Source organism: Pituophis catenifer, unplaced genomic scaffold, assembly GCF_029215685.1.
Source record: "Pituophis catenifer annectens isolate HBS135680 unplaced genomic scaffold, rPitCat1.0.hap2 SCAF_13, whole genome shotgun sequence".
Classification (NCBI taxonomy): Eukaryota; Metazoa; Chordata; class Lepidosauria; order Squamata; family Colubridae; genus Pituophis; species Pituophis catenifer.
In genome coordinates this window covers 6,456,530-6,473,242 of record NW_027256893.1, presented here as the reverse complement: position 1 = coordinate 6,473,242, position 16,713 = coordinate 6,456,530, and the positions used below count along the sequence as shown (strand labels likewise).

Below are 16,713 nucleotides of genomic sequence, written 5' to 3'. Positions count from 1 at the left end.
TAACCCCGCCTCTCCATGGCAATCTCTCCCCTGCTATTGGCCCCAAACCCCTTCACTGCCATTAAAAACACAGGGACGCTCTTTTTTTACCTCGCCCTCTCTATGGCAGTCTCTCCGCTCCTATTGGCCCCAAACCCCTCCACTTGCCATTAACGACACAGGGACGCTCTTTTTTTTAACCTCTCTATGGCAGCCCCTCACAAAGCGAAGGCGGCTCAAACAAACCCACCCACACACTGCGCGTGAGGACTCTATGGCTCCCGGAAGTGCGGCCTTGTAGTTTCCGGTGCGCCCTTTGGCGGAGTGTGAGAAGAACGCGGCGTGAGGGGGGGGGACGGACGGCGCCTTAAGCCGGGGAATGCTGGTGGGCTTGTGAGCCGGGGCCGCTTCCGCCATGTCCGTCGTGCCGCCCAATCGGTCCCAGACCGGCTGGCCTCGCGGGGTCAACCAGTTCGGGAACAAATACATCCAGCAAAGCAAACCCCTCACCCTCGAGCGCACCATCAACCTGTGAGTCGCTTCGGGGAAGAAGTGGGGGGGCGGGGGCAGGGGGGCGGGTCAATTAAAAAAAAAAAAAAAAGGCCCGGGCGGCGTCTTGTGTGGAAACAACAACACGGGTCGAGTCGGGGGTTCTAAACGGGGCTCGATTGCTGCCCTTAAATCCCTCAAGAACCCTTTCTTCCCTCCCCCCCAAATCTCTCGCTCTTCCCGAAGGAGAATTCCTTCCTCTGACGATGGAGAGGCTCCTTTTTTTGGGGGAGGGGGCGGGGAAGCTCACCTCGTGGTCCTCCTTTCAGGGGAGCCGCGTCTCCCCCTCCCCACCTCGCTTCTCTTGACCCACTTTGGAAGGGCTTTTTTTTTTTTTTTGTCACCCAAACTGACAGTTCTTTTCTTTTCTTTTTTTTCTTTTCTTTCCTGGTGGTCTCCCATCCTGGAAGGTGGGACTTGTCTTCAGGAGGGATTGAAAGGTGTTTTTTTTTTTTTTTGCCCCTCCCCCACTCCACCCCCACCCCCACCCCCGCCCAGGGGACAACACGAGTTTCTTGGGTTTTTTTTTCTTCTTCTTTTGAAGACATTTCACTTCTCATCCAAGAAGCTTTTTCATCTCTGACTGGATGGTTGGGGAATGGAATGTACACTGCTCAAAAAAATAAAAATAAAGGGAACACGAGCAGAAGCCATCCGAGATCTGAATGGATGAAATAGCCTTATGAAATACTTTGTTCTTTACATACAGTAGTTTTATACACTGCTCAAACAACTAAAGGGAACACAAAACTACTGCATGTAACGAACAAAGTATTTAATAAGGCTATATCATTCATTCAGATCTCGGATGTCTTCTGCTTGTGTTCCCTTTATTTTTTTTGAGCAGTGTATATTAAAGATCTGTTAAGAACTAAGATCACTCTAAGAACTTGGATGGGACACCACAAGGAAATCCCAGCATTGCAAACGTCAGTCCTCCTAAAAGTCTGTAGAGATTCTCAGTCATCCAGGTCGTGGTTGTCCCAAAAGGTGCTTTTTTCAGGAGGCAACTGGACCTTCTTGTTTTTTTTTCTCTTTTGAAGACGTTTCGCTTCTCATCCAAGAAGATTTTTCATCTCTGACTGGATGGTTGAGGAATGGAATGTACACTGCTCAAAAAAAATCAAGGGAACACAAGCAGAAGAGATCCGAGATCTGAATGAATGAAATAGCCTTATTAAATACTTTGTTCATTACATACAGTAGTTTATACACTGCTCAAACAACTAAAGGGAACACAAAACTACTGCATGTAACGAACAAAGTATTTAATAAGGCTATTTCATTCATTCAGATCTCAGATGTCTTCTGCTTGTGTTCCCTTTATTTTTTTTGAGCAGTGTATATTAAAGATCTGTTAAGAACTAAGATCGCTCTAAGAACTTGGATGGGACACCACAAGGAAATCCCAGCATTGCAAATGTCAGTCCTCCTAAAAGTCTGTAGAGATTTTCAGTCATCCAGGTCGTGGTTGTCCCAAAAGGTGCTTTTTTCAGGAGGCAACTGGACCTTCTTGTTTTTTTTTCTCTTTTAAAGACGTTTCGCTTCTCATCCAAGAAGCTTTTTCATCTCTGACTGGATGGTTGGGGAATGGAATGTACACTGCTCAAAAAAAATCAAGGGAACACAAGCAGAAGACATCCGAGATCTGAATGGATGAAATAGCCTTATTAAATACTTTGTTCTTTGCATACAGTAGTTTATACACTGCTCAAACAACTAAAGGGAACACAAAACTACTGTATGAAACGAACAAAGTATTTAATAAGGCTGTTTCATTCATTCAGATCTCGGATGTCTTCTGCTTGTGTTCCCTTTATTTTTTTTGAGCAGTGTATATTAAAGATCTGTTAAGAACTAAGATCACTCTAAGAACTTGGATGGGACACCGCAAGGAAATCCCAGCATTGGAAACGTCAGTCCTCCTAAAAGTCTGTAGAGATTCTCAGTCATCCAGGTCGTGGTTGTCCCAAAAGGTGCTTTTTTCAGGAGGCAACTGGACCTTCTTGGTTTTTTTTTCTCTTTTGAAGACGTTTCGCTTCTCATCCAAGAAGCTTCTTCAGCTCTGACTGGATGGTGGATATAAATGGAAGGATTGATATTCCTTGCAGACAGCTGGTCATTTGCATCCTTTTTAGAGGGCCATTGATGCCTCTTAGAGGTTTATCTGTGTCATTAGGGTCACCAGAGTAGGGCTCCTGATTCCTGTAGTCTGCAATTTTTTCCCTCTGGAAATCCATTCCTACTCCCACCCCATTCCAAGGGTCTTCATCCCAAATTGTATAGCTTAAAGTCTGTAGAGATTCTCCATCATCCAGGTCATGGTTGTCCCAATTAAGGTGCTTTTTCAGGAGGCAACTGGACTTTTTTTTCTTTCTTTTGAAGACGTTTCGCTTCTCATCCAAGAAGCTTCTTCAGCTCTGACTGGATGGTGGATATAAATGGAAGGATTGATATTCCTTGCAGACAGCTGGTCATTTGCATCCTTTTTAGAGGGCCGTTGAGGCCACTTGGAGGTTTATCTGTGTCCTCAGGGTCACCTGAGTGGTGCAAATGGTTCCTGCAGTCTGCAGTTTTTTCCCTCTGGAAATCCATTCCTTATCCCCACACCATTCCAAGTCTGTAGAGATTCTTCATCATCCAGGTCATGGTTGTCCCAGAGGTGCTTTTTCAGGAGGCAACTGGACCTTCTTGTTTTTTTATTTTTCTCTTTTGAAGACGTTTCACTTCTCATCCAAGAAGCTTCTTCAGCTCTGATTGGATGGTTGGGGAATGGAATATATATTAAAGATCTGTTAAGAACTAAGATCACTTTAAGAACTTGGATGGGAGACCACAAGGAAATCCCAGCATCGCAAACGTCAGTCCTAAAAGTCTGTACAGACTCCCCCCCCACCTCTTCTTTGAAGACGTTTCACTTCTCATCCAAGAAGCTTCTTCAGCTCTGACTGGATGGCGGGGAATGGAAGGATTTATACTCCTTGCAGACAGCTGGACATCTGCATTCTTTTAGAGGGTCTTTGAAGCACTTGGAGGTTTATCTGTGTCCTCAGGGTGACCTGAGTGGTGCTCCTGGTTCCTGTAGGCTGCAATTTTTTCTATACAATTATAACAGCTATCCAATCTGGGATGGACACCCTTTGAATGGTGTGGGAGTAGGAATGGATTTCCACAGGAAAAATTGCAGACTACAGGAACCAGGAGCATCACTCAGGTGACCCTGAAGACACAGATAAACCTCCAAGTGGCCTCAACGACCCTCTAAAAGGATGCAAATGACCAGCTTCTGCAAGGATATAAATCCTCGCATTCCTCACCATCCTGTCAGAACTGAAGAAGCTTCTTGGATGAGAAGGGAAACGTCTTCAAAAGCAAAAACAAGAAAGTCCAGTTGCCTCCTGAAAATGCATCTTTGGGACAACCGTGACCTGGATGACTCAGAATCTCTACAGACTTAGGAGAACTGAAGTTTGTGATGCTGGGATTTCCTTGTGGTCTCCCATCCAAGTTTTTAAGAGAGTGATCTTAGTTCTTAATAGCTCTTTAATAGTTTTTGTGTGTGTGCTGCTCCACAAGTTAGATCTTATATTTTTGTGTGCTGCTCCACGAACTGGACAAAATATAGATTCCCTTCTCCCCAATTTGACTTATACATAGATATAGCAAGAAGTGGATTTTTGGGGGTAAGAGTATGGAAGTAGTTTTCCATTCTTCTCCCAGGAGTTTTAGTTCCCGATCTCCTCTATTAGCCCAAATTACCAGGTGGCCTCCTTTAAATAAGACATGATTCAGTGTATTGTGGAGATCATCAGTTGTCCTGGTCATAATTGCCTCAAAAGATGCTTTTTCAAAAGGCAACTGGAAAATGCTCCCTTTTTGAGGAACTGAAAAAATTGCCTTTTGAAAATTTTACCATCTGGAACGGGCTTCCCCCGGAGTTACGAAACATCCAAGACTTACGCATATTCCGCCGTGCCCTGAAAACATTTCTATTCCAACAAGCTGGTCTGGCCTAACTCTCCCTTTTTAATTGGCTTTTAAACTGTCTTTTAAATTGGGTTTTAAACCTCTTTAGATAAATTTGGATGTTTTTTAATCTTTGAGCCTAAATTACTTAATCTGTTTCTTAATAGTTTTTAACTTCTATATGTATTTGTATTTATTATGGCTGTTCACCGCCCTGAGTCCTTCGGGAGTAGGGCGGTATACAAATATGAAAAATAAATAAATAAATAAATAAAAAGAGCACCTTTTGAGACAATTCATGATTCAGTGTAGTATGAGACACCCCTGTCTTCCCAAGTAGTTACTTTGGTGAAATTCTGTTTCTGAGGATTCCTATGCTGGTCATCTGACTGGGTTTACTATCTTCTGTTCATGATGTAAACAATGATGAAGGCTTAACCATACATGTGCTGCTAATTACTTTTGCGTGATTTGCACCCAGTTCATATGTTGGACACTTTTTTGAGAAAGCGTGTACCTAATCCATGTGTGTACTTTTTTGTGCTTAGACTCCTGACCCAAACCTATAGGCATGCCTCCTTCTTTTGCAGCACATGATTTATGATAAGTATGTATGCAGCATCATGTATTTGGTTTGCATTCATAATTTGTGCTATAGTTTGATAGTAACTTGTAAATAAGTGTATGAATTATTATGGTGAAACTTAAGATGATGTGAAAATTTTCTTAAGTGCTGAGAATAACATCTGCCCAATAATTTGGCTGCAAAGCAGAAGATTAAACATAGTAAAAGCACAATCCTTGATTTGGAAGGTTTGTTTTTTTATTAAGCGCTGGAATGGTACAGCTATGATATAAATCAGGGTTTCTCAAATCTTAGCAAGTTTAAGACGTGTGGATTTGAATTCCTGTTGGCTGGGGTATTCTGGGAATTGAAGTATACACAATTTAAGTTGCTAAGATTGAGAAACACTAATATACCATATTTTTCGGACTATAAGACGCACTGGTGCATAAGACGCACCAAGATTTTAGAAGAGGTAAGCAAGAAAAAAAAGATTTTGCCCTCCCCGGCCCCCAGGAGCACTCTGCAGGCCTCCCAAACCCTCTGCGTGTCCCGTTTTTCACAAAAATGGGGTTTGGGAGGCCTGCAGAGTGCTCCTGGGGCCTGGGGAGGGCAAAAACGCAATGTGTGGGGGGTTTGAGAGGTAAAAAACGGGCCCGTTTTTCACAAAAATGGCGTTTTTGCCCTCCCCAGCCCACAGGAGCCTCCGCTCACTCCTTTTTTGCAAAAAACAGGCCCATTTTTTGGAAAAACGGGACGCATGAGGCGGGGCTTCGGGAGAGCAAAAATGGCTGTAGTCAGTGTATAAGACGCACCAACATTTCCACCCTCTCTTAGATGGGGAAAAAGTGTGTCTTATACTCCGAAAAGTAAGGTAGATCTTTAAGTGAACAGGCTTTTGAAACTATCCATGAAACTGATTTTCCTAAATCAGCTGACCCTTATCATTAATAACTTCCAGTTTTTAAGAAATACTTTTTTTAAAAAAAAACCTTGGAGCTTTAATACCTTAGTCTTATAACTGAAAGTAAATTTCCTTCCTTCTTCAACTTGTCCCTTCGTAATGTGTCCGGCACAGCTCAATATATCTTTTAAGTGGATTGTCAGCTGTAAGACTTGAGTATTTTATTTCACATTTTGCTCCATTTTCCAGATTAGGGAAAATGTGCTAAAGATGCATTTTGAGATTGGCATAGAACGGATAATGAATTTACGGCTATCCTTATCAAAAATATCCCGTCTCAAACTATCAGTTGAATTACATCAATCTCTTAAGAAGCACCAATCTTTTGGGTGTTTTAGAAAAACACTTTCTCTACTCTCCAGAGCTCATGAGAAGTACTGTAAACCTTACGCTGCAGTGGTAGTAGAGGCTCCTGTTAGTTGACAGATGCTGACTTTGGTGCAGCTAGAAGATTACAGCTCTGTTCCTTAGCTGCCTGGAAAAGCCATTGATGCTATGATACAATTGCAGATCAATTTATGAAAGACTTAGAACTCCCAACTCTACAGCCCTCCATCCATCCTTTGTCTTCAATATGCTGTGTAATGCCACTTTCTCTTAGTATTTGCTTAGTTATATCTTTCTAGCTAAAGCAGTATTTGCTTTAATTATAAAGATAAAATTAGATCATATTCTTAACTTAGAGTCAGTTAGAAAGGCTAGAAGAATAACTTGACTCGTCGTTTACTTGCAATTAGGAAATGTAGAGCTAAAACGGATTCTGGTTTCCGTTCACAACTGAAACTGAGAACTATTTCCGCATTACAAGCAGCGAGCAGAAATGTTAGACCAGAGGTCTTCAAACTTGGCAGCTTTAAGACTTGTGGACTTCAATTCCCAGAATTCTCCAGCCTGCTATGCTATGCTATGCTATGCTATGCTATGCTATGCTATGCTATGCTATGCTATGCTATGCTATGCTATGCTATGCTATGCTATGCTATGCTATGCTAGCTGGAGAATTCTGGGAGTTGAAGTCCACAAGTCTTAAAGCTGCCAAGTTTGAAGACTCTGCGTTAGACTTTTGAAGTCTGCCTGATTCTCTTGTGACAAGGAAGTGACAGGGGCAACCAAAGCCGCCTCTCTGCTATTTTCTTCTTCATATTACCTGCCTAATAATCGATTATACAGGAGGCTGCTGAAATAACTTGCTTTTGTTTTCTCCAAGTAATTTAATTTCAATATAAGCAATTCATCTTAGATTTAACCATAGTAAGGAAGATAGATGAATATTTTTGCAATATCTTGTTTTGGAAGGGGAGGTGTCATAAGCTGACTTTGTATAAAAAAGAACACCGCTTGTGGCGGGGCGAAAGCCCTACTAAGTGGGTATATACAAAAGTATGAAGACTATTGCTTAACGCATTGTAAGCCGCCCTGAGTCTCCGGAGAAGGGCAGCATATAAATCAAACCAATAAAAAATACATACATACATACATACATACATACATACATACATACATACATACATACATAAAAAATAAATAAATCCAGGAGTATCTCCTTTTTGGAAATAAATATACAGTACTAGAGTTACAATTTGTATTACCTTCTAGCAAACTGTGATAAAATCCTAAAATAGTTTACATGAAATTGTGTGCTTTAAGGTGTCCTTCCTTCCTTCCTTCCTTCCTTCCTTCCTTCCTTCCTTCCTTCCTTCCTTCCTTCTTTCCTTCCTCCCTCCCTCCCTCCCTCCCTCCCTCCCTTCCTTCCTTCCTTCCTTCCTTCCTTCCTTCCTTCCTTCCTTCCTTCTTTCCTTCCTTCCAGGTACCCACTGACAAATTATACCTTTGGGACCAAGGAACCCCTCTATGAGAAGGACAGTTCGGTAGCCGCCCGATTCCAGCGCATGAGGGAAGAATTTGACAAGATTGGGATGAGGCGGACCGTTGAGGGGGTCCTCATTGTGCACGAACATAGATTGCCACACGTGCTGCTCTTGCAGCTGGGCACAACCTTCTTCAAACTGTAAGTCAAACGTCCCTTTCGCTGTTTTCTTAAGCCAAGGCTGCACTGCTATTTGTCAAGGACACTTATCAACATCTTGGGTGGCACTCAACACTCGCACTGAGCAGGGAGCTGGACTAGGTGAGCTGCAAGGTTTCCTCCCAAACTGGGAAGCCACAGAAAAAGAAGATTATACAGGTAGTCCTCGATTTACGACCACAATTGAGCCCAACATTTCTGTTGTTAAGTGAGACATTTGTTAAGTTGAGCTTTGCCCCATTTTATGACCATTCTTGCCACAATTGTTAAGCAAATCACTGAAGTTGATAACTCATTAACCCGGTTGTTAAGCACATCTGGCTTCCCCATTGACTTGGTCAAGAAGGTCGCAAAATGGGATGACATGAACTTGGGACTCAACAACAGTCACAAGTACGAACCGGTTGCCAGGCATCTGAATTTTGTTCACACGACCATGGGGATGCTAAAGGTAGTACCTGAAAAATGGTCGTAAGTCACTTTTTAAAGTGCCGTTGTAACTTTGAACAGTCACTAAGTGAACCGTTGTAAGTCGAGGACTACCTGTAGTAGTAGGGCATTTATGAAGGGTAGTAGTGGCAGGTAGGGAAGAATATTTCTCCCAGTACCTCTTTTCCTTCCAGGCCTTTGGGGTTTGTCAGGAACCAGTGACTGTTAGGTGCCTCCCTGTCCAGCGCTTTCTTCCTGATTGTTCTGTAGCATTCAGAAAATCACAGGCCGTACAGTTGCTTGTTTTTCTCCTTTCTCTTTTCATATGGTCTGTGCCCCCCTCCCTCCCCCCCCACAGTCACATGATCACATCCCTTTTTGAAAAACTCTAGATAGGAAAGGTATTATTTTTAAAACAACGTTTTAAGTAAAGACTCCTGAGCCATAACAATACCTTAATTTTTTGCATTGAAAAAAGCTTTGGAGTAATTCAAGAGAACCAGCATTCCCTTGGCAAGTCATCTCAAAAACTGACTCAAAGGAAGTACAAAAACTGAGTTAAAACCAAACAATTGACTTTATCCAAGATTGCTTACAGGTGGCTGGCCCTTTTTTAAAAGGAACGCACTATAGACATAATTAGTGATCGACCTGCTTAAAGTGTGTTAGCACATCATGGCTTAATGTATGATTTCTTTACAATTTAGGGTTACATACTAGTTTTACATTTTTGCCTGTATAAAATAAAGTGACAATATTTAAAACACATCTTTTATGTTTTCAACAGGCCAGGTGGTGAACTTAATCCCGGAGAAGATGAGGTAGAAGGTCTTAAACGTTTAATGACAGAGGTAAGTGCTACATTTATTCAAATGATTAATCTGAGAAATGGTCATTTAAAGAAGGGGCAGCCTGGAGAGATGTTCTCCCTTTTTCTCTGCAAGACATTTTGTATTCCACCCTCCCCACTGTAAATATTGGAAAAAACGAATACAGGTTTTGCCTTAGAAATTTGAATAAACTGTTTAAAACAAGACATTCCTTTGCCTCAGGTCTTCACTTTCTCAGAATAACTTAAAAACAGCATTGTGAAAATGTTTATATAAAATGTTTAATATTGGTTCATTACCCTTCCTATACTTTGAAGACAAACCATATACCACAATTCTCAAATACAAGACTAGGAATAATTTATTTCCCATGGGCAGAATTGTAGTTAGAAGAGATTCAAAAGAGCAGGAACTATTTTATACATGGTTCCCTCCAAACAGTTTTTAAAAATGGTTGTTAAATCTGTTTCTGTTCATCCATGCTGGATATTGTGAGGAGTATAATCATTGGCTTTATTTTAGTGTTGAGAATGTCTTGTGCTTTTCATTTTAATTATTTGCCTGGTTCTCGGGCAGTAATTCAGAAGTGATAATGTTCAGAAGCTGTAGCATTTGGAACAAGTTCATCAATAACATTTACATATTAATTCTGTTGGTAAATTTGAATTCAATTGTCCAATTCTTCCCTTTAGATTTCACACGTAATCTAGGAATGTTATTTATGTGTAAATAAATAAATCTGTAACCCATTTTATGTTCCTAAAGTAATAAAATAATTTTGAATTTGAATAAAGATGACAAATAAAATTGGATGTTTTATTTTCTTTTACCCATATATCAATTTTTTCCTAGGGTGGGGAAGGGAGATCTAAAGCACCCCCCTTTCACTTCAGATTCAGGGTTTTTTGTGTGTGTGTGTGTGTGTGTGTGTGTGTGTGTGTTTGAAGTTACATTATTACACAGGTTTTAAAACGTGATTTAGAACTAATAAAATCATTCTCACAAATATGCTTCAGGAAAATCCAGTGGAGATGTAGTTCCAGGCTGTTTCAGTTATTCTTATAAGGATTTACTGGAAGAAGCTGCTTGTGGAAAACACATATGTAGCAGTGAAAAATAACTCTCAGATCAGACAGCAGATACATAATGTGCTCTTAATAAACTTAATAAACCGCAACTCTTGGCAAGCCCCTGAATGCTTCTTAATTAATAGTTGATACAAAAAATGCTGACTGCCGGCCTTAATCCTGAGCCCATTATATTCCGTCTCAGTGACTTGCCTGGAAATGCATTAAGATTTCACCTACAATTTGTATTTTGACAGATACTAGGACGTCAAGATGGCGTCCTTCAAGACTGGGTCATTGATGACTGCATTGGTAACTGGTGGAGACCGAATTTTGAGCCCCCACAGGTGAGAATTGAAGCCAACTCTTTAATTTAAACCAGTGAGTCTCAAACCTGGCCACCTGGCCAAGACGTGGGGAATTCTGGGAGCTGCAATGCACGCATCTTATCGTGGCCAAGGTTGAGAAACGCTGATTTAAAAGATAATTACATGGCTCGTTCTGTTCCAAAAGTGAGTTAATTAATTATTGATCCCAAGATGCCAAGTAAATAACTCTTTTTATTGTTTCCCACAGTACCCATATATTCCAGCTCATATTACAAAACCAAAAGAGCACAAGAAGCTCTTCTTGGTTCAGCTTCAAGAAAAAGGTAAGCCGCTGGTTCTTACAGCTTTATTTCCTGGAGATGGGGGAGCACAGTTCAAGGTAAACATCAAGATGACCAGGACCATGTAGCCCAGCCTATATCCGGTGGATGCTGCCACTGCCAAATATTTAGATCAAGGGTCTCCAAACGTGGCAACTTTAAGACTTGTGGACTTCAACGCCCGGAATTCTGGGCGTTGAAGTCCACAAGTTGCCAAGGTTGGAGATCCCTGGTTTAGATGACATCTTCTTACTCATGGTCAATACCTGTCCTACGTCCAGAAGAAACAGGACCTGATCACTCTTGGCCACAAGCTTTTTGTGACACAATGTCTGGAGATTCTCTGTCATCCAGGTCATAGTTGTCTCAAAAGTGCTTTTTTTAAAACTCCCCCCCTCCCCCCCCCCCCGCCTTCCAAAAGGCAACTGGACTGTTTTTTCCTTGCGGAAGAAGATGCTTCTCATCCAAGAAGCCATCCCTCCACCATCCAGTCAAAACTGATGAACCTTCGATGAAAAGCCAAACTTCTTCTTCAAGGAAAAATTGCCATGTCTGTCAAGTGAATCACTGCAGTTGTTAAATTAGTAACAGGGTTGTTAAGTGAATCTGGCTTCCCCGTTGACTTTGTGCTTGTTAGAAGGTCGCAGAAGGGGATCGGATGACCCGAGAACACTGTAACTGTCATAAACATGAGTCAGTTTTTGCATCCGAATTTTGACTACGTGACCACGGGGAGGCTGCAATGGTGGTGTGAAAAACGGTCATGAGTCACTTATTTCAGTGCTGGTGTAACTTTGAATGGTCACTAAGTGAACTGTTGTAAGTCGAGGACTATGTGCATTGCTCCAAGAAGTACATTTAGCTACGTGTCTACGCGGTCCTTTTGGAATTTAGCATTTAAGCGAACTTGCTCAACTTTTCTGAAGACCAATCCAGGCCGTGTTAATGTCTGAATGCACATTTTTCTAAACATTTTGCAGTGAATACAACAGGCTTTTTTTAAAAAAATGAAAACCCCTTTTAATCATACTTTCTGATCTGTTTACCGGTGGTGATGGGTATAGCAGAAGGCAAATGATTTTTATTCTGCTTGTGCTGCGAATCAGATGAAGGAGAAACTTAAGTTGCTTCTTCCCTTGAATTTGTTCCAGCTTTGTTTGCAGTCCCCAAAAACTACAAGCTAGTAGCTGCTCCTTTATTTGAGCTTTACGACAACGCGCCGGGCTACGGTCCTATCATTTCCAGCCTCCCGCAACTTTTGAGCAGGTAAGAGTACGCTTGCAGCTCTGTGTGTTTCGTGGGAAACGGAGATGCTTTCTTGAACCCCATTTTTTAATTCTAGGGGAGGGGTTGGCTGATCCTCTTAAAGAAGTTAACTCAAGAAGGAAAGTTTATTCCTTCTCTTTCTGTGCAACTATTTGGTTTAAGATTGGGAGGAAAATAAAAGGAATTTTGTGGAGCAGAGGAGCAGAAATTTTCTTCTCTGACTATGAGCCTCGGCGCAATGTTTAGAGTGCAGTACTGCAGGCTACTTCTGTTGACTGCCAGCTGCCTGTAATTCAACAGTTCAAATCCCATTAGGCTCAAGGTTGACTCAGCCTTCTGTCCTTCCAAGATGCGTAAAATGAGGACCCTAGATTGTTGGGGGCAATATGCTGACTCTGTAAACTGCTTAGAGAGGGCTGTAAAGCGGTATATAAGTTTAAGCGCTATTGCCCTTCCATCATCCATCCATTATGCGCAGTGATTAGACTGCAGTATTGCAGGCTGACTCTGCCCACTGTCAGGAGTTCAATCCTGACCAGCTCAAGGTTGACTCTTCTGAGGTCAGTAAAATGAGGACCCAGATTGTTGGGGGAAATATACTGACTCTGTAAACCGCTTAGAGAGGGCTGTAAAGCACTGTAAAGCGGTATATAAATCCAAGTGCTATTGCTGTTGTCTCAGCCTTCCATCCTTCTGAGGTGGTTAAAATGAGGACCCAAATTGTTGGGGGCAATATGCTGACTCTGTAAACCGCTTAGAGAGGACTGTAAAGTGGTATACAAGTCTAAGTGCTATTGCTATATCTTATCACTAGTGATATATATTCTATATGTCTTAGGCAGCATCACTCTTGGATGATGATGTTGCGGATTCAGTCTGAGGTTCTGGAATTCTGCTCTTAACACTATTTATTAAATTTCTACACTGCTCATCGCACCTTAGTGGCTCTGGACAATTGCACAGCAGCATCCAGCATAATAAAAACCATATAAATACCCAAATAAAAGCAGAGCTGAAAAACAAAGTTAAAACAAGTTAAAATTTACAAATAAAAATAAACCAGGTTAAAATTCAAAGGTTAGGACGTTAACCAGCCATTTCTAGCCCTTTGGCCTGATAAAAACGTGGATTTATATTTGCGTTATGCAGATGGTCGATCCTTCATCTCCCTCCACTGAGTTTTGAAGTCTTGAGACGCTGAAATTTTTCAGAAGTTCTCATTAACGAAACAAACCCAAGAGGAGCTGCAAATGTAGCAATAATGCTGGAGAGCTGATCCAGTAAAAAGTCTTGCCATCCAAAATTGGCCATTTGCTTGCAGCTTTTGAAAATTCAGTCTTGCAGGGCTCGAGGGAGCAGAAATGCCAATGAAGGGCTGCCTGTCTCCTCAGTACGAGATAAGACAAAAGTCCCAATTGCTATGAACCAAGTACATCGCGTAAATTGTGCTTCAGGGTTTTTTGAGGTGCACAGAGAGATAGCCAACATGCGAACAATTTCCCAGGAATTTTTTTTTAAAAAAAGACAAATTTTAATGGAGAATATAAGATAATTCAGTTTATCATCTTCTTCTTTCCACCCTCTTTGGCAGGTTCAATTTTATTTACAACTGAATTTCCTGAAGTGTGAGTAGAAGCCGTCTCTGTGAGAACAGCTTTAAAATTGTAGAAGAGAAAATGTGACGCAAGGATTTTTTTTATGTCTCTTTTTCTCCTTTGAGTTTCCCCCTTCCCCAACTTTCTACTATCTGAATAGGAAAGAGAATCTTGACTGTTTAGACAATGGAATAAGAACTGTAATTTGCATTTTAATCACTTACGTTGTGATAGTCACCTGATTTTTTTTTTAAAATAACATTAAACAAAAATGGACTCAGCTGTGCATTCATGTGTGGCTTTTTTTCAATACTTGTGAGAGAGATTTCTAATCCATTGGCTGATTGGCACCATAGTATTCTGGGGTGGGTGGGGATTAATGGAAGTAGTCTTCAGTGTTTTAACCATATCTTGGGAAATTAAAAAAAAAGTTGAGAGCCGGTAATAAGTGGGTATCACTTGAGGATTTCTGAAAAATTGCATGGCTGAAATTTGAGGTAGTTTTTCATCAGCAGATTGGCTTCTGTAGTTTTTGTCTAGAAAAGGTGGCAAAAAGGTGGGAAAGATACCAGTTGGTTTGGTTTAGTAGTTAAGGCATCAGGGTAGAAACCAGGAGCCTGTGAGTTCTAGTCCTGCCTTTGGCCCAGCTGAATGATCTTGGGCCAGTCTCATTCTTGTCAGCCTTAGGAAGGAGGCAATGGCAAATCACTTCTGAAAAAAAATTGCCATAAAAACTGCAGGGACTAGTCCAGGAGACAAAAAGGAAGGAGGGAGGGAGGAAGGTGAGGGTTGTAATTTCAATTGCTTTGGCAACTTTTTAAACTTCAATAAAAGTTAAAGTTACATTTCTAAGCCGCCCAGAGTCACCTTATTATTAAGATGCGACATTTGAGGGAGGGAGGGAGGGTGGGAGGGAAGGAAGGAAGAAAGGAAAAAGGGAAGGGAGGGAGAAAGGAAGGGGTGTCCCATTGCATCTAATTTACTCAGCTCTTGCCATGCCATTTTTTTCTCTACCTTTCGTAGAATGGAAGACGCAGCTAAAGAAGTGAACTAAATATACAGGATTACTCATACTGAGGAGTCACCGCTGAGTTTCAAATTGTGTCATGCCTCTTATCAGCTGAGGCCAGCAAATTCATTTCTACAGGCTTCTGTGCAAAAATGCTGATTTCTGGCTCGCATATTGTTGCTGCATTGCAGACAAGTAATTTTCACATTTAATATTTGTACTCCATGTTGACGAGTAGCTTAGCCAGTTTGGTTACCCGGGGCCGTGCAATTTTGTTGTTTTAAGGCTTCTATTTTACTGTCAAAATAAGTACCGTATTTTTCGGAGTATAAAATGCACCTTTTTACCCCCCAAAAGAGGGTGAAAATCTGGGTGCGTCTTATAGTCCGAATGTAGCCCCGTCCAGCCTCTGAAACCTCCATTTGAGAGGCTGGGAAAAAAGCCTCAAACAGAGGTTTCAGAGGCAGAAAAAAAAGCAAGGCACAGAGCTCACAACCAAGGAACCTGTTGCTAAAATTCACCTCTGGAAACAGCTGATTGGGGGTATTCCGGGAGGCTGATCCACCCGCCAATCAGCTTTTTTCTTATTTTCCTCCCCAAAAACTATACTCTGGTGCGTCTTATAGTCCGAAAAATATGGTATGTCTGAATAATGGGGATTCCCTTTCTTGTTTAAATTGTACTTTGGTTAATTACTATGCTACTACAGGCAGTCCTCAGCTTACGGCCGCAATCGAGCCCAAAATTTATGTTGCTAAGTAAGAAATTGGTTAAGTGAGTTTTGCCCCATTTTATGACTTTTCTTGCCACATTTGTTAAGCGAATCACCACAGTTGATTCACGGTTGTTAAACGAATTTGGCTTCCCCATTGACTTGGCTTCTCCGAAAGTGGCAAAAGGGGATCACATGATTCCAGGACACTGCAGCCGTCATAAATGTGAGTCAGTTGTCAGGCATCCAAATAATAATAATAATAATAATAATAATAATTTTATTTCTATACCGCCCTTCTCCCGAAGGACTCAGGGCGGTGTACAGCCTATTTAAAAACACAAAAAACACGACAACAATTAAAATTTAAAATCATTAAATAATTAGGCTCCAATTAAAATCCCAGAAATTTAAAATACCCCAATTTAAAACATTATGTTAATAGCCCTGCCTGGCGGAACAACAGGGTCTTCAGAGCGCAGCGAAACACCCGGAGGTCGGAAATCTTTCGTATTTCGGGGGGCAATTCATTCCACAGGGCTGGAGCTCCCACAGAGAAGGCCCTCCCCCTGGGTGTCGCCAGCCGACATAACTTAAATGTAAATCCCATGACCATGGGGATGCTCAGTAGTCATACAGTAGGTGTGAAAAACAACAAAGTCACTTTTTTCAGTGCCATTGTAACTTTGAATGGTCACTAAGACTGTTGTAAGTTGAGGACTACCTGTGTGTGTGTGTGTGTATACATATATACACACACGTGTGTATACATATATATGTATATATGTATACATGTATACATATACATAATATATATATATATATTATATAAAATATGTATATATGTATACATGTATACATATACATAAAATATATATATATTTTAAAAGCTTTCATTCTGACTCCTTGAAAATGGCCAATTGTATATATAGGTTCATGCATTCTTGGCTAATCCACAATATAGAATTGGCATAAGAAATTAGATAGGAAAGTACCGTATTTTTCAGAGTATAAGACGCAGTTTTTTTCCCTCCTAAAAGAGGCTGAAAATTTGGGTTCGTCTTATACTCCGAATGTAGCTTTTTCAAAGCTTTTTTTCAGCCCTAA

At 41.1% G+C, this 16,713-nt stretch overlaps 1 protein-coding gene across 2 annotated transcripts; it reads left to right on the top strand.

Moving 5' to 3' along the window:
• The first annotated feature begins 297 nt into the window (after positions 1–297).
• NUDT21 (nudix hydrolase 21) lies at positions 298–14,737 on the top strand. 2 transcript variants are annotated; one of them, XM_070952717.1, is made up of 8 exons: positions 419–510; positions 5,043–5,101; positions 7,831–8,031; positions 9,266–9,329; positions 10,633–10,722; positions 10,952–11,027; positions 12,176–12,290; positions 13,882–14,737. In XM_070952717.1, exons 2-8 carry the CDS (start codon positions 5,088–5,090, stop codon positions 13,901–13,903), a joined length of 582 nt encoding a protein of 193 aa, XP_070808818.1. In that variant the 5' UTR covers positions 419–510; positions 5,043–5,087; the 3' UTR covers positions 13,904–14,737. The 2 variants fall into 2 exon arrangements, with proteins under 2 accessions (XP_070808817.1, XP_070808818.1); XM_070952716.1 differs by lacking the exon at positions 5,043–5,101 and having other exon boundaries at positions 298–510.
• The last annotated feature ends 1,976 nt before the right edge of the window (positions 14,738–16,713 follow it).

Coding starts and splice junctions, on each gene's coding strand:
- NUDT21 (XM_070952716.1), top strand. CDS start 395: ATGTCCGTCGTGCCGCCCAATCGGTCCCAGACCGGCTGGCCTCGCGGG. Junction 11,028..12,175: donor GGTTCAGCTTCAAGAAAAAG/GTAAGCCGCTGG, acceptor AATTTGTTCCAG/CTTTGTTTGCAGTCCCCAAA. Junction 12,291..13,881: donor CTCCCGCAACTTTTGAGCAG/GTAAGAGTACGC, acceptor CCTCTTTGGCAG/GTTCAATTTTATTTACAACT.